The sequence below is a fragment of the Dermacentor variabilis genome, chromosome 9 (genome assembly GCF_050947875.1).
Source record: "Dermacentor variabilis isolate Ectoservices chromosome 9, ASM5094787v1, whole genome shotgun sequence".
NCBI classification, from domain to species: domain Eukaryota; kingdom Metazoa; phylum Arthropoda; class Arachnida; order Ixodida; family Ixodidae; genus Dermacentor; species Dermacentor variabilis.
The window spans coordinates 144,128,137-144,151,711 of NC_134576.1; the positions used below are offsets into that span (position 1 = coordinate 144,128,137).

At 44.3% G+C, this 23,575-nt stretch overlaps 2 protein-coding genes and 1 long non-coding RNA gene across 3 annotated transcripts in view; 2 read left to right on the top strand and 1 right to left on the bottom strand.

The window, feature by feature from the left end:
* Nucleotides 1-535: 535 nt before the first annotated feature.
* Nucleotides 536-4,311, top strand: LOC142557722 (uncharacterized). The gene is made up of 3 exons (XM_075669768.1): nucleotides 536-638; nucleotides 2,839-2,903; nucleotides 3,865-4,311. Exons 2-3 carry the CDS (start codon nucleotides 2,855-2,857, stop codon nucleotides 4,197-4,199), a joined length of 384 nt encoding a protein of 127 aa, XP_075525883.1. The 5' UTR covers nucleotides 536-638; nucleotides 2,839-2,854; the 3' UTR covers nucleotides 4,200-4,311.
* A 9,525-nt stretch (nucleotides 4,312-13,836) lies between these two features.
* LOC142557726 (uncharacterized) lies at nucleotides 13,837-19,493 on the top strand. The gene is made up of 2 exons (XR_012822818.1): nucleotides 13,837-14,351; nucleotides 16,527-19,493. It is a non-coding gene; the product is annotated as an uncharacterized LOC142557726 (long non-coding RNA).
* Nucleotides 16,819-23,575, bottom strand: part of LOC142557723 (acid sphingomyelinase-like phosphodiesterase 3b) — a 32,717-nt gene continuing 25,960 nt past the window's right edge. Inside the window, exon 7 of the mRNA XM_075669769.1 lies at nucleotides 16,819-22,950. Within this exon, the coding sequence (XP_075525884.1) occupies nucleotides 22,528-22,950 (423 nt within the window). The 3' untranslated portion in view covers nucleotides 16,819-22,527. The remainder of the gene's footprint in view (nucleotides 22,951-23,575) is intronic.

Below are 23,575 nucleotides of genomic sequence, written 5' to 3' on the forward strand. Positions count from 1 at the left end.
TCTTATTTAACGCGCAATAAACAAAAAGAAGCTACTGGAACTGTATTAGAAAACTTAAGTGAAGACTATTGTCAAAACATGACACAACAAGGCCTGCGGAGTGCATTTCATTAATGCTCTTCACACTGGGTAAATAAAGACAATATATTTGAGCCAAAAGCTACCAACTTTTTTAAGACGAGAGGTATGCCAAAATTTAGGACCAGGTTGTCAGAGCCGTACTAGAATGACGGCAGTTGGAAACTTGCTTAAGCAATGATATGGAACAACGCGGAACTGATACAACCTGAAAAGGGAACAAAGAGGCGACCGTCGCAAATAGACAACGATTGCACATGAAGCGCTCAACACAAGCGCTCTCAGTAGAGGCGTCCGTAAAGCTAGGTGTAAAGAAAACGCCCCTGCGGGCAATCTACAGATAATAGCGCATTCAAGCCCACTTCGTGGCTTGCGTCATCGTTTTCGATAACCTCCTTCGTAAACAAAAGTTGAAGCCCCTATCGCTTTTGCCTTCTGTATAAAATGGCAGCTCGCTTTAGATCTTTCTCGTACGTCATCGATTTCTGCGACAGGTGTAAGAAGCACTAGCAAGTCCTCTGTCTTTTTTTTTTCATAACTGGACTGCTGCATATTGCCAGGTAAGGAGAATCTTTGTAAAAAGATATTGCGTTTTGATTTCCGCTACGTCGAGCATGTACTAAAATATACCTATATCAATTGTAGTTGCCAATTAAAGATGTACAGTACTTTAGCATGGAATCGGAAATTTTATATGACCTGCACGGCTACGTGACTACTCCAGTGTACATTCCTAGTGGTCAACAGCCGAAACTTTAGTGAACCACCACCAAGATATATTAGTGAAAAAGAACTGTCTATATATATAGTATAGGGGCCCCTCACGACAGCCATAACAGTATATAGCGACGGTGTAACAGCAGCCGATCCAGAACCTTTGTTGTATCAATCTGGTTTAATGAACCTTTGTAGTATCAGTCTGGTTTAATGGCGCTGCGCAAAAGCGTTGCATGGCCTCATGATTGTGGGGCCCTGGGTTTGAATCGTGTCTTGGGCAATTTCTTTTAAACATTGCTGCATTATTAACTTCCTCGTATGACTTTTGCAGTGCTTGTTATTTTGTCTATGCTTCACCGCCACACCTGACAGTGAGGATCCTGCCAAGGGGAACGAAGCGACCCGTCGCGTAGCCTAGAGGGATTGGGGGGGAAGGGGCGGGACTTAAATAGACACCGCTTCAGCGGCCGCAGACCAATGAATAATGGTACGTTGTTACTGTGCGCCCCACTGCAGTGAGACGGGCCAATCACTGACTAGCGAAACCTTGTGCATGCGATGGAATAAAAAGGGACCCTCCTCACTTTACCAGCTCAACTGTGAGGGGGCCCGTCATAATAATGTACAGACTATTATGACGGGCCCTCTCACCGTTCTGAGTGCCTAATGAAAATTTTCTTCAATATTTCATCATATATAGCAATTCTCTAAAATCTGCAGATCGGTTATATTTTTCGTCGCTCCTCATTTGAGACCCAGGATCCCAACAAACTTTAGGTCGCGCTCCCGCTCTCTAATATTTTAAATACCGCCTAAACATGACCGACTTATTATTTCATTTTAAACTTCCGTGGCTACCTTCCGCTCAGTTAACATCGATCGTCCGTTCTTGGGAGGTGGCGGGTGGCACTGTAACTCTTGACTTCAGGGAGACGGAGGCCCCGCCCCCACTTGCGCCTCTCGCTGCTGAAGGTGATAAGAACTCAGTCGAGGGCAGGATAGACGGAGTTATGAGATTAGCAGATTCGGCTGACTCCCGTACGGCGCAGGATAGCCCGTCCTACAGATATATACGAATAAGGAGAAATTAAGAAGTGTCTCATTTTTAATCATGCAGAACCAACTAGCCAGAAGGAAATCTTTTCTGAGTACTGCAAGGGAAGCGCTTTACCTTTCGAGGCTAAGGCTGGATGCTCGAGGACTGAGTGATACGAGCTGAAGTTTGACATCTGAGATTCTATCCACGGCTGGCTGCTTCAGCAAGCCATTGACACAACTGAATGTAATTTAATGCCATCAATGCCATTTAATGCCATTTAATGCCACCAATCCGAAGCGCGGAGGTTCAAAAAATTCGGTTGACTTCATGGCATCCATGACGAGCGGCTAAAAGAATATACAAGGCAATAGGAGTGAAATAATGGAGAATGACAATAAAGTAGATCTGTTTGGCGGAGGGCGAGGAAAGATATACGTTTCATCCGTTCACGGCAAGTCGACATCCGGCGCCGCCTCATTACAAATCGAAAGCATCTTACCTAAGTAATCGCTGCTCGAAGACGAATTCCATGTTCCTTGCAATATTGCTTGCCAATTCGCAGTCAGGGACAGAAATTTCTATACCACGACTGCCGCAAAAAAAAATGAATTTGTGCCAGGTTGAGGCACTCCTCCGGCAATAGCGCGCAGCAATGCAACGATTATAGTCCCTCCACCACCCTAATGCGAATGCTTCCCACCAGTAAATTAAGCCTTCTCGCTCTGCCCGTGTTCCACAAGCGTATGTCCGTGAGTGTACTTAGATTGCGAAAATGTACAAAATCAATGCACAAGCAACAAGATCAATAGAATTCACGAACGTTAATGGAAGAAAGAGATCACTGAACTACATGCAGCACTATTTTTAACGAAACAATTAGACACCGCTGAAATATTCAGCAGCGTAGCAACCAATATACGCAACACAAGAGTAACGCTCACGTTATACTATCTTGAACCTCGCACATGGCGTATATTAATGAACATTGCTCAAAACTGTTCTAGGTTCTTCCTAACCACCATGAAAGCCTACGTGGTCTTGGCCTTGGTCATCTGCGGACATATATGCCGTAAGTGACAAGACATGACGCATGCTGCATGTTTGTTAGGCGCTTCTTCGTTCGAGTCGTCACCAGACGAAGCAATGACTGACACGCGGTGCTAGAAGGCGGGTAGAAACAGTCATCTGCAGGTTGTCGGAAGGGAAAGATGAAAGATAATAGATAATTGAATTGGATAGAAATAAAAAGCTAGACGCTTGGAGCACTTATTCAGCCTTTACGACTGGGTGCCGGCGACACGAAACAGTTATATCACACCGGATAAAAAAAACTGAAATAATCTCACTGTTAATGCGACAATGAAGCAGCGGAGCAATGCAATCCCTAACGCGTGTGTGCGTCGCCACGCGATGTTTTTAAAGTTTCGCTCGCTTTAATTTCTTGTCGAGAAAAAAAAAGGACCACAAGATACCTAGGTTGCTCGAAACACCGTTCTCGATCATACAGCGACATCCCACCACCCCCAACTTTTGCACTGACACATTGTCGATCATAGCTATGTTAATTAAATGTTATCAAACTTATTCTGAAATCTATTGGTGTACAACGATAAAAAGAAACATTATTGTAGCATGAACAACGCACATCAACAAAAAGTGAGCGCCGTTCCCGTAAAGGTCCTCGTTATTATTAATTAAGCGTAATTACGTTTAAATGAGAGTATTAGGAATTGCGAGGCTAATAAAATCGAATTTTCAATCATGGCAAAATTTAGTTGGGATAGCCGGTGCACAGAACAGCACATAAGAAATCTACTTCTAAAATTCCAGCAATTTATCTTTTAAATTCGACATTAGGCAATAAGTTCAATGACATGAGCGCATTTGTACATTTTACGGGTTTCTTTAGGTGTGATCTTCAAGCTGAAAATCCCTTCAAGCTTTATTTAGCCAGTGAATGTCCTTGGACAGTAATCTACCATGACTGCGTGTGTGTCAACTTTCAGCGCTCTTTCCTCTGTACACTGCAGAAATTCAAGCCGCTACATTGAGCAAGCCCGAAAAAACAGCGCACGCATTCGAGAAGCTACTGGAAGAAGAGCTCACCCAATCTATCGCCGCGAATGAGCGAGGAGACCTCGTCGAAGCCCTCAAGGCCCTCAAGAGCTCGGCTAACGGCGAAGAAACTGAAGAGGGCTACTTCCTTCACCTAATCGCCATAGGAGTCCGTGCAATTGTCCATGCAGTCCGCGCCGGTGTTCAAGCTGGTCGCGCAGCCGTTTCTGCAGCCGTTCCTGCGGCTGTGGGAGGCGCGGTAGGAGGCTTTGTAGGTAGTGCTGGCGCGGACAAAATCCGCAACGCGTAAACAGCTTCGACTACCTTTTTTTGGTCGCAACACAATAAAGCAACTGTCATATCGTGGAACAAGAACATGTGTTGGTCGGTTCCGCATCAAATTTGATCTGTTTTGCTTCACATTTTGAATTTGTTTTCCATATTTTTTTAAATGCTTGTAAATTTTGTTGTCGCTCTGTGTGCTCGTCTTCTCTTGTTCGCCTGCTTGGTCCTCGGATTGGATTAAAATTAATAAGAAATCAATCGAAAAACAAAAAGATAGGTTTCAACTTTGTTTGCTTTGGCCCCATACTTTGGTCCACGTACTTATGGAATTCTCTATAGCTGGCAGTATTTCTTCCCTCCCATAATATAAACTTTTCGCCGCACTAGCTGATAATGCAGCCTAATAACCCTTCCTCTATTTTTTTTGCAAATATTTATCATTGCGTTGCTATAACCATGTTTACTCTTTTTGTACTTTAGACTTGTACCTACTCCTGCAATAGTCGTTCCTGGATTTCAGTATGTGCAAATGAGTAAAAGTGTTGTTGTTGTTGTTGTCGTCGTCGTTGTTGTTGTTGTTGTTGTTGTTGTTGTTGTTGTTGTTGTTGTTGTTGTTGTTGTTGTTGTTGTTGTTGTTGTTGTTGTTGTTGTTGTTGTCGTCGTTGTTGTTGTCGTCGTCGTCGTCGTCGTCGTCGTCGTCGTACAGGAGGAGGAGCGGCACTACAGTCACACGCCACGCTGTATCTGTACAGGAAAAACATTGATTCACAGTGGAGGAAAATAACTAGGAAGCTTACCAGCAAGTATGCGGCCTGTAGGATGAGCAACGCAGCAACAAAGAACGTCAAGTGGAAAGTCAGAGGCTGAAATAATCGCATGGGTGGCGGCAATGGAAAAGAAACCTGCCATGAGTAACTACTTAAGAGGAACAAACGAAATCAGGAAAGAAACAATTTATGATAACTCAAAGGGAAGCTCCTTACTTTTCGAAGCGAGATCGGGATGCCTTATAACATGCACTTATAAAGAGAGATATAAGAAGGAAGAAGAAGCATGTGCTTGCTGCGTTAAAACTAGGGAAACGATGGAGCATGTTTTATTAGAATGTGAAGATATCTGCCCAGCGGTCGATTTAGACACCACTGGCCTCCTTGAAGCCCTTGGATTCAGCGAGAGCATGGGAAAAGTAAACATGTCCGCAATATAGATTTGTAAGAGGCGATTGGAAGATTGGTGGAAGAAAAGCAGGGAAACGGCAAAAAACGGAGACGTACAAAAAACAAAGTTCACAATAGGGGTCACAAAATTTGGTTATGGGAATTCATCGTGGTTGTTTTCTTTGGTTTAACCTAGGTAGGACATTAGTCGGCAAAATAGCAAAAGCATATGGCAAAAGCTTGGTGGCGCTACCCACCCACCCTTCTGAAGGGGACGCTCATTCCTCCCATCCATCCATCAAATACCCCTCGCGGCGACTGCATTTGGAAGAAAGCGAAATGTAAAAACACCCGTGTCCCTTGCATTGGGGGCACGTTAAAGATCTCCTGGTAATCAGAATTAATCCTGAATCCCCCACTACGGCGGGCCTCATAATCAAATCGTGGTTTTGGCACGTAAAACCGAAGAGTACAACACAATGCCAGTCTAACAGTACACCGCGAATGGAATTTCATCAAGAACTACGTCCTTCGTGGGCAATTACCAATTTTCTTGGAATTACCAACCGCCTTCTAATTCCATCCGCATCTGGCTCCCTCTCCGCACTGTCCTTTATGTGGTGAAGATGAGACAATTGACCATTTTTTTGTTATTGCGTAGACGACTTACAGATGCAAGTAAAAGCATTTTAGATACATTTAGAAAAATTCAAGTGCATTTTGCAACTCCTGAAATTCTTTCTCCCGGAGCCTCCTCCGCAGCCATTGAACAGTTTATAGTTGGCTCAAAAAGAATTTTAGTTCAGTTTAACGTTATTTGTTATTTAAATGCGTAAGCACTTCTATGCCTAACCAACGTGTGAAAAAACATCCGTCCGCCCGTTCCTTCGTCTGTCCGCCACGCAAGACGATCGCTTTCAATACAGGGCCCGCAGCAGCGAGCTAATTGACCTCTGTACTGCCGCTCGCTTCAACGCGAACTAAGCGGCGAGAACACATCCACACACAGCGCACAAGAGGCTATCAGCACTCGCCGCACTGTGTCCCCCCAATCACAGATCGCTCTCAATATATAGGGCACCGCGCGGCCAGGCCATGCACAGCCGCCGCCTTGCGGTTGGTCACGATTGATAATTGTTCGACGCAGATGGATAAGAGGCTATAGAGCAATAATGGCTTATAATGATCGGAACGTCATCAGCGCACCTGGCGCCGCCACCTGCGGTAGTTTGCATTGCCTCACCAATTCACGTTGCCCCGCATTCCGCAGCAGTTCGTGTCGTCGAGGCGCTGTAGCATTTACCGTAATAGCACCAAGACGACCGCAGCCGCTTACTGAAGAAGAACAGAAACGCAGAAATGCAGAGTATCGGTGTCAATACACATTACGCCAGAAATAATTCAACGATGTCTGCGCAGAGCGGGAAACTACAGCAACACGAGTGAACATTGCTTCTATACTCGCCTCTTCTGCGTCATCTCACGCAGGTATCGACAGTTTCGTGTTGCAACCGCGCTTATCCGTCTCACGATTCTTTCGCGGTCGTTCTCGCAATTTATGAAACACACCAGCATACGATGCCGAAACACCACATCATTACTACGAAAAGCTTACGCATCATACAGATAACTCCCAGAGGAGATTCCTCGTAGAATTTTTTTCTATTCTTTTGCTTATTTCCCAATTATTTAGGTTATTTTCTCAGAATTACTAATGGCCGCCTAATCCCATCCCCAATTTGGTCAATCCCCCATAATGGGTATGCACCTAAATCTAAATTGGCGAGCATCTTTTTTTTTTTTTTTTTTTTGCACTTGGCTTCCATCGAAGCGCGGCAGCCGCGTGCGGGATCGAAGGTTCGACCTGGAGCTCAGCAGCACAGCGCCATAGCCACGAAGTGGCGAGATCGTTTAAAGATCCTGTCGTTGAAAATGTTCTGTCGTTTGCCTGGCGGACGGTGCAAGGCAGTTTTAGTTGCGCATTCAAGCTCTGGTTCCCAGAGGCACAAAGACGCCGCGCTGCGCGTTCAGATTGGCCGAGAGTGGCGAAGCGAAAGCACGTAGAAAACGAGACGGCCGAAGAACGCACGCCGTCTTAGTGGTAGTGGCGGTGAAATGTGTCTATTGAAATACTTCTCCACTCTCGCCGAACGAAACCATTGACGTGGAGAAGAAAAAAAGTTACAGTGACGTTTCACTTCGTGAACGTGTGTTACGCGCCAGCGTATGGGTGCTATTCCTTTTTGTGAATTGCGCATAGAATGTTTGCATTGTGGCAAGTCGCTTAGCACGTTCCTCGAGAGTCTCCTGGACACGCCTAGCCCGCGCCTTTTGCCGGACTTGTTCAGCTCGTGCCCGGCGCTTGGCGACGACTTCGGGGGCCATCGACTCGCGCTCGGCCTGCCCGCCGCTTGCATCGCTGCTCCGTCCTTTTCGCTCGGCCTCTCGATCACGAGACGAACGCGGTACGTCTATTGCGCATAGAGAACGCGTAGCAACTGCCAGAGGAGGTCAACCCAGCGCGCCTCCGCTAGCCTCCTCCTCCGCGACGCTTCGCCTCCTTTCTCCTTCCCCGCTTCGCTTAACGACAATGTTGCTTTGCCGAACGCATAACCTTTATTGGCAATGAAGGGAAGGCTACGGGGGCAGAGTTCCTGCGCGTGTAGTCCTGAGCGAAGTAGTCCGGTTTGGAGCACGTTTCGATTTTAGTTTTGGTTTGTCAACCTTCCACAGCTCCTGTGCATGTTTGAAGGCAGACAAAAGATAATTTAGCAAGGCTTTCTAACAGCGAATCGACAGTGTTAGACTTTTCAGTTGTGTCGACCTCAGGTAAATAAGTTAACTTGTGAGGAAAATTTCAGGGCAAGAAATACGAGTAGGCATGTCATAGTGATGTTCATGATTATGTGGCACGTGTCACAGCTTTATATTTCGCTTTGTTTCAGTAAGACTATGTCAGTTTTATCAGAGATTCAGCTTACATACTCACGCTATTTGCAATAGTGACCTAAAGGTACAATGAGCTGATGACAAAATGAAGAGTCTATCAGTGGAGTAATGTTTGAGAAGCTTCAATGTACATGCCTTTTTTTTTCTTTGACGCCTGCAGTCAGCAGTAGACAATATTTTTACGAGACATAAATGAGGACACGAATATTAACTATAACACAAAGTTCAACGAGATAACAAATACCGACAAAAGTGAGAGGGCGAAAAGAGCGACAAATCAGAAAAAGAGCTTATAGTTTGTAAGCGCCCTTCGCCAATTATAACACAAAGAGAAGCGAAACACTCAGGGTATTTCTTCCCTGGCACTTGATTCACCTTCACTACCTTCGGAGCTTGTGCTCGTGACTGAGCCAAGCTCTATTACCAGGCTTTGAATATTTTGTAAGCGCCCTTCGCCAAATAGAACACAAAGAGAAGCAAAACACTCAGGGTATTTCTTTCTGGGCACTTGTCTCACCTTCACTACCTTCGAAGCTTGTGCTCGTGACTGAGCCAAGCTCTATTACCAGGCTTTGAATATTGTCATCACTTTCGCCAGCCCTGTCCCATTATTCGTTCTCGATTCTTTTCACATGCACGCAGTTCCGCCTCGTTTTCCTCGCTTACTAATTCCTGCATGAAAAATTTTTTCCACGTCGTCAAGCTTAAATGTTGCGTCATTTGCAGCCACGTACTTTCACTTGGCTCCAAACTAGCTCTATTGTATTGAATTTGGAGTGATACGGCGGCAACCTTAAATCGTGACCAGCTGCTTTAACGAGGGTGTCAATTTTGTACCCAATATACTTGTGCTCATACTCATTCACAAGCTCCAGCAGCTCTGCCTTTAGCTGGTCAGTGTAAAACTGAATTATGTTAATAATAAGCCTTTTAGCGTTGCGTTCTAAGACGCTACTTCAGGCCCGCCATATTCCACAAAGTGACGTGTAATGAACGTGCGCTTGGTGAACATACCTTCTTTTTCTTTTTTTGCTTTCTTCATGTCCACAGGTCATGGTCCACAGGTACTTCGTGCGTCACACGACATACGTCCTGCATTTCCAAGAGCGCAGAGTTGTTTCCACTTCCGGAAAGCGAAGCCAATGTGGTTCAGCAGTCTGGCGCACAGTCCTTTCACTCACACCAGGCATCTGCATGTCGGGGTCAGTTGACACATCCTTAGCGATTTTCGCCGACGTAGGCAGCTCGTTACGCATTAAATATTGATGCACCTTGCGTCTCAAGGCACCAAGCGTGAAGCTGTCGTAAAGCTGCATTCCTGTCCTTCCAGTTTTCTCAGTGATTCTTCCCCGCTTGAAGTCAGGTCTCCTCAGCAATGGAGATAGCAGCGGACCTCGAAGGGCCTCTGCTTTTATCCTACTCACGGAACGCACACTCACGCCGGTCAGCTGGCTCACCATTTTACGCCCGGCGACGGTGGTGTGCTCCGGATGGGCACGCGGGGTTGCAGCACAAACGCTGCGCACCATTTGCTTCGTCTGCTTAGACAACAATTTGTTGGTGAAGTTCGTCACAAGCTTCTGTGGCGAGTCGACGGAAGAGTAAGAACGTGACGAGCGCTCACCTGAAGGCGGAGACGCCATTTTGACTTTAAGGTGCACGTAAAAGCTGCGTCGTTCTCAGACGTGGAAAAACGCGATATGACAAAGTATAAAGTTAAAAAAAAGTATATATCTGGTGTGTGCTGCGTCCTCCTTCCGATAGCTTCATGTAGAAAATGAAGCAACGTTTTCTTTTTTTTTTTTCTCATGCAGGAAACACGAACGCACCTGTGGGACTATATTCTTTAGCGGTAGCACTCGCGCAGTTTGGTTCTGTAGCCTTCGCTTCATTGCTATGGTTCTAGGCATGGTTCTAGCGTTCTAGAAACATTGCCAAGTTGACCGCGAGTATAGCTTGAGCGCGTCATCGAAACTTGAGATCAACCGACCTTCAACGCTAGACGCCCGATAACACAGCGCACACAAAGTCACAAGCAATATGGGCTCGCGTAATCTTCGTACCCAGCCGCAGATTACCTAGCGAGCGCGGCCCCGTGCTCAGCCGCGCCACGAGCAGCGACGGTCGCGCTCGCACTCCCCTGCCTACCTCCTCCTCCTTTCCCCTATGGCGCGCTAACCCTGCCGCCCCACGCTCTCCCGCCGTCTTGGGCGTACGATACTGGGCGAGCGGAAAGACGGTACGCATCAAGCCAACACCCTCTAGAGGTGTTGATCAAGCCGCCTCGCCCCCTTCTCCGCTCACCCATTCGTGCTTTCTTTCGCACCTACAGCATACGGCAACGGAGCGAAGCGCGGTAGGGCCTCTTCGCCCTCGAACTTTATACGGAACATCACGGCGTCGGCAAAAATTCGCCTGGAGTATCCCTACAATCGCTATCTCAGTAATAAATTAACCCTTGATTATCTGCGCCCAGAATCATCTGCGCCCCACCAGCCGCACACATAGCTTTCTTTTCTTTTTTTTTTCCAGTCTTTCATTGACAGCGTACAGGTCGCCTGCGAAAAATAGGAGTAAGTTATTCTATTCTAACTTCGATTAACAACACTTTTTTGAAGGCAAGTGTGCCACTTAGCTAATTATGTGCTTAATTATTGTTTTCTATATATGTGACTTGTCAGTCAACTTGAGCGTAACTACATAGTTATTTTTTTCAGTAAGTCTTCTACACAGGTAGTAAAATGAAGCAATTAGTGCTGAGTCACCTTATTGCCAGATACACAGTAACTTAATCAGTTTTCTTTAGCAACTTAATTGCACACGTGTTTTCGGCATCAAACGTATCAAAACAGAATGTTGTCGCCGACTCCATCAAAGTGGCACGGTGCAGAAAGTTTGACCTTAAAATGTTTGTACCAGTAGACTACATCGGCAATCGGACTTTCACGGGCTAGATTGACGGTCACGTGCATGACGTCAATCTAGATTGACGGTCACGTCCCTTTTCGGGCGCTAAAAAACCTCAGTTATGGAATGCCAACACGCCCTAACCTACGCTCTATGAAGCAGAGTTTGGGTATGCGGGTGATCAGACGGCAACTGCCGGCAAGCCCCTGCCAAGTTTGCGTGTGCGTTTACTAGATGGAAGGGCGCAAGATCGCCTTGTGTGGTCGCAAAAAGCAAATAAAACTGATATTGTGCAGCCACAGCCTCAACTGCATGACAGTGTCGCAGACTAAAGGCCTCGCGCGTCTTATCTGCCCTTCACGATGACCCGCAGCACACATCGGGTTGCGCAATGAGTCAACTCGAAATGTACACCATGCGGGACTCTGCCATCGAGAAATTTCAAGTAAACTTTATTTTAATGACACACAACACAGAGAAATAGTCTGTAAACGAATTTTCTGTTGTGTTGACAGTGACAGAAACTACAAAATCAATTTTACCGTCGAAATTCATCTTTTTCAGACTTGTACACATTACACAATACAAGTAACCAATTACAATTATTTGTTTCTTTCAGAAATTCAATTGATTACGGTTACTAATTACAGCACCAAAAATGTAACCAAGCAATTACAAAAAAGTAATCCATTACTTTAACGTTGCCTACCTACTTTTGTTGACGTTGCATAAGTACGCTAAATATAATGAGCTGAACTGGCTCTTTCAATGTGCACTCTGCAGCCATTCAAATGTTTATTTTCACTAACAAGAATTGCTTTTAAAAATTTTCTTTGGTAATCTTCCCTCGTCTTCTTGCGAAGGCATCTGCAGCTATACTGGAAACTTGCTTGATGTGTGCTGGAGCGAAGGGCTGTGTTTTAACGCACGAACACCTTGCTCACGATAGGATCTGCTAATATATATATTAACCAGCATTGTTATATAAGACGGGGTGTGCCAATTCTCACAACTATACTGCATGAACAGAGAGGAGACATTAAGAGGAAGCTTTAGGTCGGGTGCTCCTATCTAAATACATGTAAAAGGAGAATTCGTTTTTCTCAACAACCACTGCACCAAATTTGACCAGGTTTGTTGCATTTAAAAGAAAAACTGAAATCTAGTGGCTGTGGTTCCGAATTCTTTAATTAGAGCGTAATTTTTTTATTGAACAGTGGCAAAAATAAAAAATTTTCAGAAAACGAAACTATGAAGTTTAGAACTCGCTAACTCAGCAAGCAAAAATGATATCACAATTGTGTGAATCGCATCTGATAGTATATCTCAAGCGGACCAAATTAGTACATTACACATGAATCTGAAAAAATTTAGTAATATGGAAATACTGCGTTTGCAGAAACCTTGTACCCAACGTAACAAATTCACGTAAGATATAAATTGACACATCGAATTTGTCCGCTTTGAATGATCTAACGGATGCCATTTATAGAACCGCGATATCTGTTCTTGATGCGGAGCTATTAATTTATAAACTTCGTACGTCTATATTTTTTTAACTTGCGAAAACTTTAAAATTCTTGAAACAAAATTCAGGCTCTAAATCTAAATTTCGCTTCCAACAGTCACTAGAATTTAACTTTCTCTCTCAAATGCAACAAACTTCATTAAATTCGGTCAAGGGGTTATCTCAGAAAAGCGTTTTTGCGTTTTACATGTACTTCAATAGGCCATGTCGGAGTTGGAGCCGAGCTAAAGCTTCCTCTTAAACACTTTCTGTGACCTTGCCCAAAATAACAAGGTGAAAGGTCATTCTGCTCAATAAACAGCAAAATAAAAAGAAGACCTGCATGCGTGCCTGCAACAGATTGGATTCCCAGAAGGGTTAGTTATAGCCCGCAAAAATATTCAAGTCTTGTTGCATTCCATAGAGAGACTGGTTTGATGGACATGTGACACACCACTGCAATGTTGCAAGAGACAATTAGGCGGAGCGACTGCCGGCCTAAATAGCCAGGCTTGCTATTTTCTACAGCCCACGGCTACCACCTTCTTCACAAGGTTGTGGTTACTCAATGCTGCGATTCTCACGTTCTAGCTCCTCTATGAAGTGTAGTGCTTCATTGTTGCCGAGGCTAGGGGAAGGTGCTCCCGATAGCCATTTAAGCACTACTTCAATCTGTCGACCAAATCTGGTGACGTCCCGGCACTCTCCAGTCGTTAGGCATTCATACTAAAATAGCTAACTGTAAAGGACACCAGCAAACATTAGAATTCCTTGAAAAGGTGGCCAAATCTGTAATGTAATTTAATATAAAGCTGCGTATTAGTCAACCCAAAAGACTGTTCACATGCTACAATTGCAAAGATAGGTGTATATGAGTGAGTGAGTGAGTGAGTGAGTGAGTGAGTGAGTGAATAAACTTTTATTTGGTCCAGCAAAGCGCGATAAAACGCGCACCCGGCTAATCCCACGACGGGACTGACAAATCTAGTCTGCCGGCCCGATCGCGGGCGCGCTGGACGGCCAGGATTTGATCCTCAAAGACAGGACTTCGCAGGAGCGCGTCCCACTCTTCCTTGGTGAACTTCGGGCCCAGCGACCCGCACTCCCAGAGCATATGAGGCAACGTAGATACCTCACCACAGGCCACGCAAGAACAATTTGGATAAATCTCTGGATATATGCTATTAAGGGACGCCAGATTTCGGTACGAGTTCGTTTGCAGAAGTCTTAGTGTGACCGCCTGCGGCCTGCTTAGCTTGGAGTGAAGCGGGGGGAAAACCCTTCTCTCTAAGTAAAAGAATTTCGTGGTTTCGTTGTGTGCGAGAGGAGCGTCACATATTTATCAAACAGATAGAAATATAAGCATGTGATGGCCAAAAACTTGTGTCGAAGAAGTCGTAGGATGCACAAAGCCAAAAAGGCTGTAGCAGCAGCTTTGTCCTTCTATGAAGGCTCCCAGAAATGAGTGAGAGGGAAGGGAGAGGTCCCCCTCTCTCACTCTTTCTCATTGAAGCACTTCTTTTTTAACAGAGGGAGAGAGGAATTTACTGTAGGAGAAAATCATGGGTCGGACTTCCAAGAGAGGTGCACAAATCTAAAAGCCTGAGATGCTCCAGTGATCATGGCATAACTGCAAGACACCAATAGCAGGAAGGAGGTAAGCCACACACCTGTTCTCATCCTTTTGAACACTGCATAGTTCCCACTAAGTTTAAGTGTTCAAAGCTGAAAAATGTAACTGGTTACATGATTGCTGAAAAAATGATTTAATTACAGTGAATGTTACTGAGTAAACAAAGTAATTGCTGAATTTTAAGAATTTGTAAAATATTACTGATTATAACTAATTAATTAAATGTAATTTGTTAAGTCTCCTCTTGTTTTTTTCAGACTGCCCAGGCTATTGAGACCTTTTCATGGCACTATTCATGTCCGAAAAATCAGTCGGCGACTGTAAATGTGTTCATATACGTGTATAGTTGGGCACAAGTGGTTGCGTTGTTTTGCATAGCAGTCTGAGCGCAGTTCGAAGCTTCATTGAAAGACCCGTAGTCATACCATATTCTCACCGGGTAGCTCACAATCTGAAAAAGGTCGCGAGTAAGGTCCCGGTTGTTTCCTCAGTCCCTTCAAAACTTGCTTCATTGTGCACTCGCGTTAACAACCAATAAACAGAACGAGCGACCTACGGAACCCAGCACTTGTCATTTGCAAGGAAGGGGTGGTTTATCAAATTCCGCTCTCATGCAAAAAGGTTTACATTGGACAAACGGGGAGATGTTTAAACGACGGGCTAAAAGAACATGAACGCTCACAGGAAAAAGGAACTGGTTCCAATATGGCCATCCACTGCAAAGAGTGCGGGTGCAAGCCTCGCCTAAGAGGTACCATTGTTCTGGACAGAAGTCGAGACAGCATTGCCCGTGAGCTGAAGGAAGCCTTCCAAATTAAAATGAAGGGCCTGGAATGAGTCAGTGGACCATCGAAAATTCTGTATAAAAGTGAAATGTCCTTTTTAGAAGCACTTAGTATGAAACCGCCTGCGCTTGGTGAAAAATCTTATTCTTTTAGTTTGTAATGGGTAGTGTTTTGTGTATCCCGTAACCATTATCATTTATGGTACTTTGGCCCTATACACCATGTGTCATTGTCACGAACGTCATCTTTTACAATCGTTTTATTGCCTTTTGCCTGGTTACCATGCGATTTTCGACGTGTGAGTTGCGCTGCCAGATTTGCGTATATATTGTGTATTTCTGACAAAAAAGCATCAGTTGTTAGTAAGCGCTCGTCCGTGTCTCTTCTTGTGTCGTCTGTTTGGTGCTTTAGTACTTCAGTAACATGCACCAAATAGCCCAACAAAAAGTTCTGCTGGAGCTATAAGCTTGCTGCGTATAAGGTCTGCAACCAAAAAGAACATGCATAAAAAAAGTGCAGGCCTTACTCGAGTAGATATGGTATATGACAAACGAGCAGGTAATCAGAAACAAGGCAGCGGTCTTCACTGTGGGAGAATGCTGCTGCTGCAGTAAACGAGTTTGGAGCCAAAAAAATTGCGCAAGTCTTCTGTTACCCCCCCCCCCCCCCCTTGCTTCAAGGTCTAAAAGGTGCTGAGTGTGTATGGACAACTTGGGGATGCAACTTCTAGCTCCTTTTCTTATAGGTACATTAATGCAAATCAATCTGGACCAAGTTTGATAAATTATTACTTAGCTCCTGCATTAAAATCAAACTGAGTGTGAGTACCATATCATTCCTTATTGTCTGCCTTTTGCATCACACAAAATTGCAGTTTCAAGCACTTAGCTAATGTATTTATAAAGCAATCTTCCGTGCGTCTACTCGCACTTCCTTCCATTGCTATATGACAGCATGATTCAATGCTGACAATGCTCACTTCAGTGCAAGCATCCCACAAGTGCACCAAGAGCTTGGGCAGCTGTGTTTGCCTCAATGCAGATGCTGTCACAAAATCACGTTTTCAGGGCTCACATGTTTTCTGCAAAGAAGAGTAAAGTGCTTTGTGAAAAAATTGGATGTACTGTTTCTATGAAGCAGCACGATTCAATTGTGAAAATAGAGTAGTACAACATAACCTTCTAAATATGCCAATTTCTGGCCTGTCAAAGCAACCATTCCAAAGGACCACGAAGGAACTCTTATTCAGTGAAGTTTAGATGTGACTGGTCATTACAAGCATCGAGGTGCTTTATTTTTTTCCTTGTGAAATATTATCAAGTACTGTATAAAATGGTTTGAAATTATGTTTTTGTTATTCATGGTGCGTGTTCTTAATGAAGTGTTTTTTTACTGCTTTGTTCTCCTGTTGCAGCTGTAAGAATAGCTCAACCCAGTCAAGCAGTTGTAAGCTTTTCTGTACAGTTATCATCACAAGACTTTGAAGGGCTGTTTATGTTTTAGTAACAAGCCTCATAGCAAATTGTTCAAATGGAAGAAAATAAAGACCATTGTCAAGCAACATGATCGGACCTGTAATCTGCAGGTTATCAATTTTCTGCTTATGCAAGACTAAACTGTGCAAAAGCTGAAAGAAAATGAGAAAACACAATTCAACATCTAACACCAGGATGACAAAGTGCATTCACAGGACATATATTTATATATAATATATAAACACTAGTACACTTTATTGTTTCCACAAACCATCATCATAAATTTATAACTATAAAAGCAGTTACCAGATTTTTTCTGAATGCGCATAGTCTTGATAACTCATCTAAAAACTAAAATAACAAAATATTTTGCGCTAAGATTATAGAAAGGATAAATTAAAACCACTTTGCAGCACATGCAGAAACCACCCGCGACTAGCTTCGACAACTGGCAGGACAAGTCTTTACTCTAGAGGGCCCTCACAGCAACTCATTTGTGTATGAATGTACAGAAATGAGAACAACTATTTTGTTACAAACTCTCACAGAGAAAACAAATAAGTCCTTTTTTTTCATTTACAGCCTACAAAACGCCTCAATTCTCATGCATTCCAAATCAGTAACACAATCAATGTCAATGTAAACAAGTTAGAACAACTCTTTAAACACAAACTCCAATATAGAAAACAATTTCATCTTCTGCATTTGTTGAAAATACAACTCTGAAGTATTCCGGATCACTATTAGAGGAAATTAGTTTCTCAAATTCATATGGAGGCTAACACTGTTTTCATTGTTTTCATCAAATGGCACAAATTACCTCATGTAGCCAAACATGGTGAGCATGGTGAACAGCGCACATGACAAAACAAGACGGGACACATGCACAGTGTTTATGCGTTGTGTTCACATATGCACGGAATTCCATCTCTTTTTTCTTTTTGTCCTGTCTTCACTTTTCATTGTACCACTTACAAACCAACTAGCTAAATTTCGTACTCTTGTGCAGCCAACTAATGACATTAAATGCAAAAATTGCGCTATACAAATGGCATAAGATATTCCCGAGTCACAGGGGCAGCATAAATCACTCACTGCTTGGACAGTAGATCTAGCTGGAAGTCCACCTACAGGACACCTTAAATCAGTTTTGAACAGCTGACCAACAATGTTCAGGTGCTAACTATTCCCAGAGTCTACAAGTATGTATGCAAGTCTTGTCACACTGACAACAGACACATTGCAGTACTAGCACACTTGTTTAGAAGGCACTGGGATGACAACAGGGTTGAAGCTTTGAGCACATGACTGAACATCTTAACAGCATAACTGTGCATAACCTTCAACTCTCACAGTCATTGCTATTGATCATTTAACCATGCAATCAGAACAAACGTAATCGCACCACTCAAGACCTTACATCACTTTGTTGTAATGCTCACAGACAACCCCAGCAATGTAATCTGCAAATAAAAAAGTAATGCGCTGCTTGCCTTCAATGTGTGTACAAGAAATGGCTTTCAGCGTTCACCCTACCCAATAAAATTGGCTTGCACAAGCTGAATGCATGCGCTATAGGGATCGTGCAATGAGAAGGTGGTCCAGCCCTAGCAGCATGCTGTGGAGGCGATTCACATGCTAGCTGTAGCAGACGACAGCAAGCAAAAGCCTATCGCGTGCACTGCAAATCAAAATGCAAAGCTTTTTTCGTTACCTTTTGCACAATATGTGTAGTTTCTTACTGCAGCTGCATCCTAATAAGTACAATACATTGGTTCTTATTACTGTGGTGAGCCATCGATTGTGGATGTAGCAGTCATGAGCACAGATGGGAGAATGCAGACTTGCGAAAGTAGTGAATGCATGGCCTCCAAGATCAGGTGGCATGCGGTAGCACACAACCTAACACTAGACTGGCTGCTGATGACATTGATGCAGCATGTCGGCACGCCAGCTCTATGTGCTGCAGTCTTTATATTCTCCCGCACATTTGTGTTCTCTGGGCTGAAGTTATGCGGGCAAAGGGAATATTGGTATGGGCTAGATTTGCTTAATAAACAATCATGCAGTTCCAGTGCACATGTTGGAATTTCATGTGCTTCTATAGAAGCTTTCATGAAGCAGTAGCTGAAATGCTATGAAACTAAATGTGATGCATGCAATAGTCTTTATTGCCATCTATGCAATATCTCATGCAATGGTTGTATTTATGCACCATATTGGCCGCAACTATAATATGCTACAAAGTTCACGTTTATGCACTACACTGTTCGCAATCTGAATAGAGACGTAAACAGCAGTTCTTACAAATGCACACCGTGAGGCGTAAAATTAAAAATTAAATGATGGGGTTTTACGTGCCAAAACCACTTTCTGATTATGAGGCACGGCGTAGTGGAGGACTCCGGAAATTTCGACGACCTGGGATTCTTTAACGTGCACCTAAATCTAAGTACACGGGTGTTTTCGCATTTCGCCCCCACCGAAATGCAGCCGCCGTGGCCGGGATTCGATCCCGCGACCTCGTGCTCGGCAGCCTAACACCATAGCCACTGAGACTGTGAGGCGTCGACGCAGTAATGTCACAGGGACGAAGGTGACGTTTGTCGAGGAAAGAATGATGGAGACAGATGTTTGCCAAGAGAAGCACAAGGCAAAAGACAAAGGCAATGTTGACTATTATATTTTTCAATTTCATTCCTACGTGTATGGCCTGATGGAAACCAGCATGCGCCGATGCTGTCTTGTGAAACACGGTCTCAGGTGCATGTTCTATGCAATATGAGGCATGTGTCTATTCAGCAATACAGCAGCAGCAGCCATGGCCAGAAACGTTCAGGAAGGTATGAAAAGAAAGCTTTGTTTTAAGAAGTAATTTCAAAATAATTTACATACCAGGTCCACAAGTCTCCTTCAAAAAGTGTACCACATCAGCTGCAGCTGTGGCTGTGCTGGTGTGATTGTGCAGTAGCCTGCAATGCTATGCAGGGCTGTGCTACAAGCAATCTAAACATGTTCGAAATGTAAATTCCGTTTCTTTGCTACCTTTACAGATGATGGCCTGTTAGAGATGTCATTGTGTAAGACTTTTCGCTGGACTAGTTTGAACATGTTCATCTTGAAAGATTCGGCACAAGAAACATGGACACACAAGACGAGACTAACAGGACAAAAACCCTGTGTGTCTCATGTCGTGTCCGTCTTTCTTACACTGAATCTCTAGAGAGTGAAGTTCATTGATTCGAAAGCACTGATGTTCCCAGGTAATGCATCCCATCTCCCTATGTTTCGTCTCACTGCACTCTCCCCATGCACCTTGCATTCGAGCAACATGCTAGCATACAAGAAGCCATGCTGCCTCTTTTACAATACAGAGTGCCAGAAAGTGTACGAGTTTCTCTGTTAAGTGAGCCCTGAATTCATGATGCTTTGTTGCCAGTGCAGGTGCTAACACTCTTCAGTCAGGCCACCTGCAGCTTTAATTACCTACAATTCAAGAATTAGTACATGACCGGGGTTGTTGGAGAGGTATGGGAGAGGCCTTTGCCCTGCAGTGGGCGTAACCAGGCTGATGATGATGATGAATTCAAGTGCATGGTCTACAATGTCTAAAGGGGTCCTGAACCGCTTTTATTTCAAAGCCAAGAAATGCACTTGAAGTTAATTTAGACCATTTCAGAAATACTTTGCTGCAAACAAGTTCTTCAATGCGTTCAGCAGAAGTGCAGTTATGGGACATCAAACATACCATTCGCAGTGCTTCTGCTCCTTCTTGAATGATCTGCACTGCAAAGGCTATGGCGATACGAGGTGTGCCCACAACGGTCCGTCTACTGAGCGTCACCGTGGTGTGCAGTTCAAATTTGATTCTGGATGCTGACGTAGATGTCACTATTTCCGATTTTGGCGCCTATGACGCGGCAAACATAGCTGACCTCGGTGAGCCGCAGTGCACTCAGCCAGTGTACTTGTTGCAGCACCCCGTGGCAGCCGCGGTACCTATGCTACGTAGCAGACCACAGCTACATGCAACTGCAGCGTTTGCTTCGTGCACGACAGGGCTAAAGTGCACGTTCACACGCTCCTGTCTGACTGTGCTACGTGGTGCGGACCAGCTTTGGTCCTGCATCAACTTGACCGACAGATAGTAGTCACATCCAACTTGCGCATATTGAACCTCATTACGAAGTGAAGTCTGTCAAGGCGGCCAGGAGCGGCCAGGAGTGAGCAAGCACTGGCAAGCATGCATCTGGTGTGACTTTAAGTTTTATGTGGTTCGAGACTAGTTGAGCGTTGAGCGTTCAAAACTAGACGAAATTAGTGAGACCCGACAGCTGTGACACCGATAAGCAGGGTGGTCAAAGTTTAATTCCTATATGAGCGGCCATGCGTGAGCAGACAATAATCGGCTTCCAACGAAAGTAAGTAATTAATGTCGAAATTCGAAAGCATATTTTCACTTACTTCAGTTTGTTTATTAAACTGCGTCAATAAATAGGCACAGTAACAGTAGGAAGAAGCACACTGATCCAAACACCCTTCTTGATTAATGTCAGCTATTGGCCAATAGTGGCCATGCATGGGAATCTGCTATAATACTAAATAAAGCGTGCAGAAAAGAGTGAGGAGCAGGTTTCAGTTGAAAAGAGAGCGTTTTAGAGAAAGGTAACTTTGTGCTCCGCTTGCGAGATCCATGCACCGTGCACGACTGCAAAATTTGGCTGAGATGTTCACAGCAGGGTATGCTACCCGCGGACTGTTTGCTTCACTATTCTCATAAGGTGGTTCAGGGCCCCTTTAAGACCTACATGGCTTGCTATTGCCTTGAGCATTCTGCTGGAATTTCGCATGAAAAGCCCATGAATTTTTCATCCTATGATTATACCGCTGACTAGGCTGTTTCTTGTCACTGTCATGCCAACGTGGGCCTGTAGTTCACATGTAAACTTCAAGGAGGACAACTTTTTTTGTTTAAGCATGCGTCAAGTAATGTGCCTATCAGGTGTACCAAGACAGTGGGCAATGCTGGCTATGATGACTGAGGTAGCGATTAAAGCTAAATAAGGGCTAAGTAAGTTGTTGCATGCAGCTGTACCCAAGTCTATTTGTACACGCAAATATGATACATGTACAGGCTACATCCTAGAAATTTCCAACTGTATTGAAGAAAAACAGAGTAGCCTTCAAATTAGAATATACAGCAATTACAAAATGGAGCAAAAAAGAAAGAAAGAAAGACAATGGCATGAGGCACATACATATGGTGCTTGTTCCTTCCTTGGCTCCGAAATCTTTATACCTGTACACTTCATTTTCTGGTTATAACACTATAATGAGGAAAAGAGTCTTTTGCAGTGAAAAAGTAAGCTTGTCAATCTAAAACGAAAGCAAAATATTTCTATGTAGCAGGGCTGCACTGCTACTACATGCCACTAATCTCTTTTAAAAGCAAGTCATGAAGACAAAACTACATTACAATAAATATTGTCTCCAAACAACTGAATATGTGCGCTCCTTCACACTACAAAACTGGCAAGCAAGTTGGCAAAGATTAATCAAACTCATATCACTCTCTGCTTGATCACAGTATTAGAAGGTTCACTTCCTTCTAGTCAGTACATACATGTAGTATTTGTAACGCTATAGTGCACTATAACATTGTAATGCACTATATTATTTCATCAGAAAAAGGAGTTTACTACAAATGGGCCAAGGATGAGACGTTAACCAATAAAAGTGCAGCACACAGCAAGGCCCAGCACAAGAATGGCACTGGGTCTGTCGTGAATGTTTCAAATGGTCAAATTGTGGCTTCAGCACACAAGCAAACTTGATCAGGTGCCATTGTGCCAGCAGCAGTCACAAGTGTAACTTTGACGGCTTCCAACAGGTTTGGTAGCAACAAAACACAAGGCTGAACACTCTAGTGTTGCTCACAAATCACCTGAAGCGTCCGTAGCGTGGTCCTTGCATCATGCGCGCCCTCTTGGCCCGCACCACCAGCACGATGCCCACCACGATCACAAGAGACACCGACAAGCCGACAAGTACATCCCGGACGGTTGTGGTGGCCTCACCATGGCCATCCATCTGCACAGTGAGGGCATGCACTTTGCCTTCCTGGGCAATGCAGGCAGCGTGTGAATCACGGCGAGATCCAAGGATGGCACAAAGCATCGTCTTGCGGCAGGTAGCATCGCATGGGCCCGTGTCCTTGAGTGCCGAGCTGAGGTTGATGTACCGAGACAACAGCTCCGGCGAGACAGTGAGTTGATGCGCCAGCTCCACCATAGAGTCGGTGCTCAGGTCCCGCTGCCCAAAGTCCTTGCTTGCCGAGTAGAGGAACTCCCACTCGGGCTGTTGCTGCATCAATGATAGAAAAGAGAATGTGAATGTGGTTTACCTGATGTTCTCCTAAGTGGTGCCTCAATGGGTTCTACTCTCACCGGAGCGCGATCTAATCTTAGGACCATAATGAGAACGATAGCACAAAATGAGACAATGGCAAAGAAACAAACAGAATGAGTGCTCTTTAACAGGCCCCATGTCACAGAAAATTTGGTGTCAGTGTCGGCAGCAATGTTCGTATGAGACAAAATCACCCTGAACCACCCATCCTGATCTACTCAAGCCCTCCACGTGGCGTAGTAACAGATGTTACTAAAGTAATTGAATTTCTCAAAGTAAAATACGCCAGAAAATTCATAAAGTATGATTTGCAGACATCCTACAGACATGATAGCATCAGATTGTAATTTGAATACCCAAGAAAACATAATTCTGTTATGTGGAAACTCAAACACAATCCCATTTCCTAGCTGTCGTTTGAGGTCTGTCTTTGTAGGAGCAGTATGCCACCTCCGGTTCCTTGCAACACCATCCAGACAGCGCTCGCCTCCATGCATCCGCGGCGCCCGCAGTGGGGGCGGGGGCAAAAGACATAAGAACCAGAAAGCTTGCCTTCGTGCATAGCATTCGTGCATAGCGT

Bases quoted from the DNA above. Each gene is read 5' to 3' on its own strand.
- LOC142557722 (XM_075669768.1), top strand. From the start codon at position 2,855: ATGAAAGCCTACGTGGTCTTGGCCTTGGTCATCTGCGGACATATATGC. The intron at 2,904-3,864 runs GTAAGTGACAAG...TGTACACTGCAG, and splicing joins CATCTGCGGACATATATGCC to AAATTCAAGCCGCTACATTG.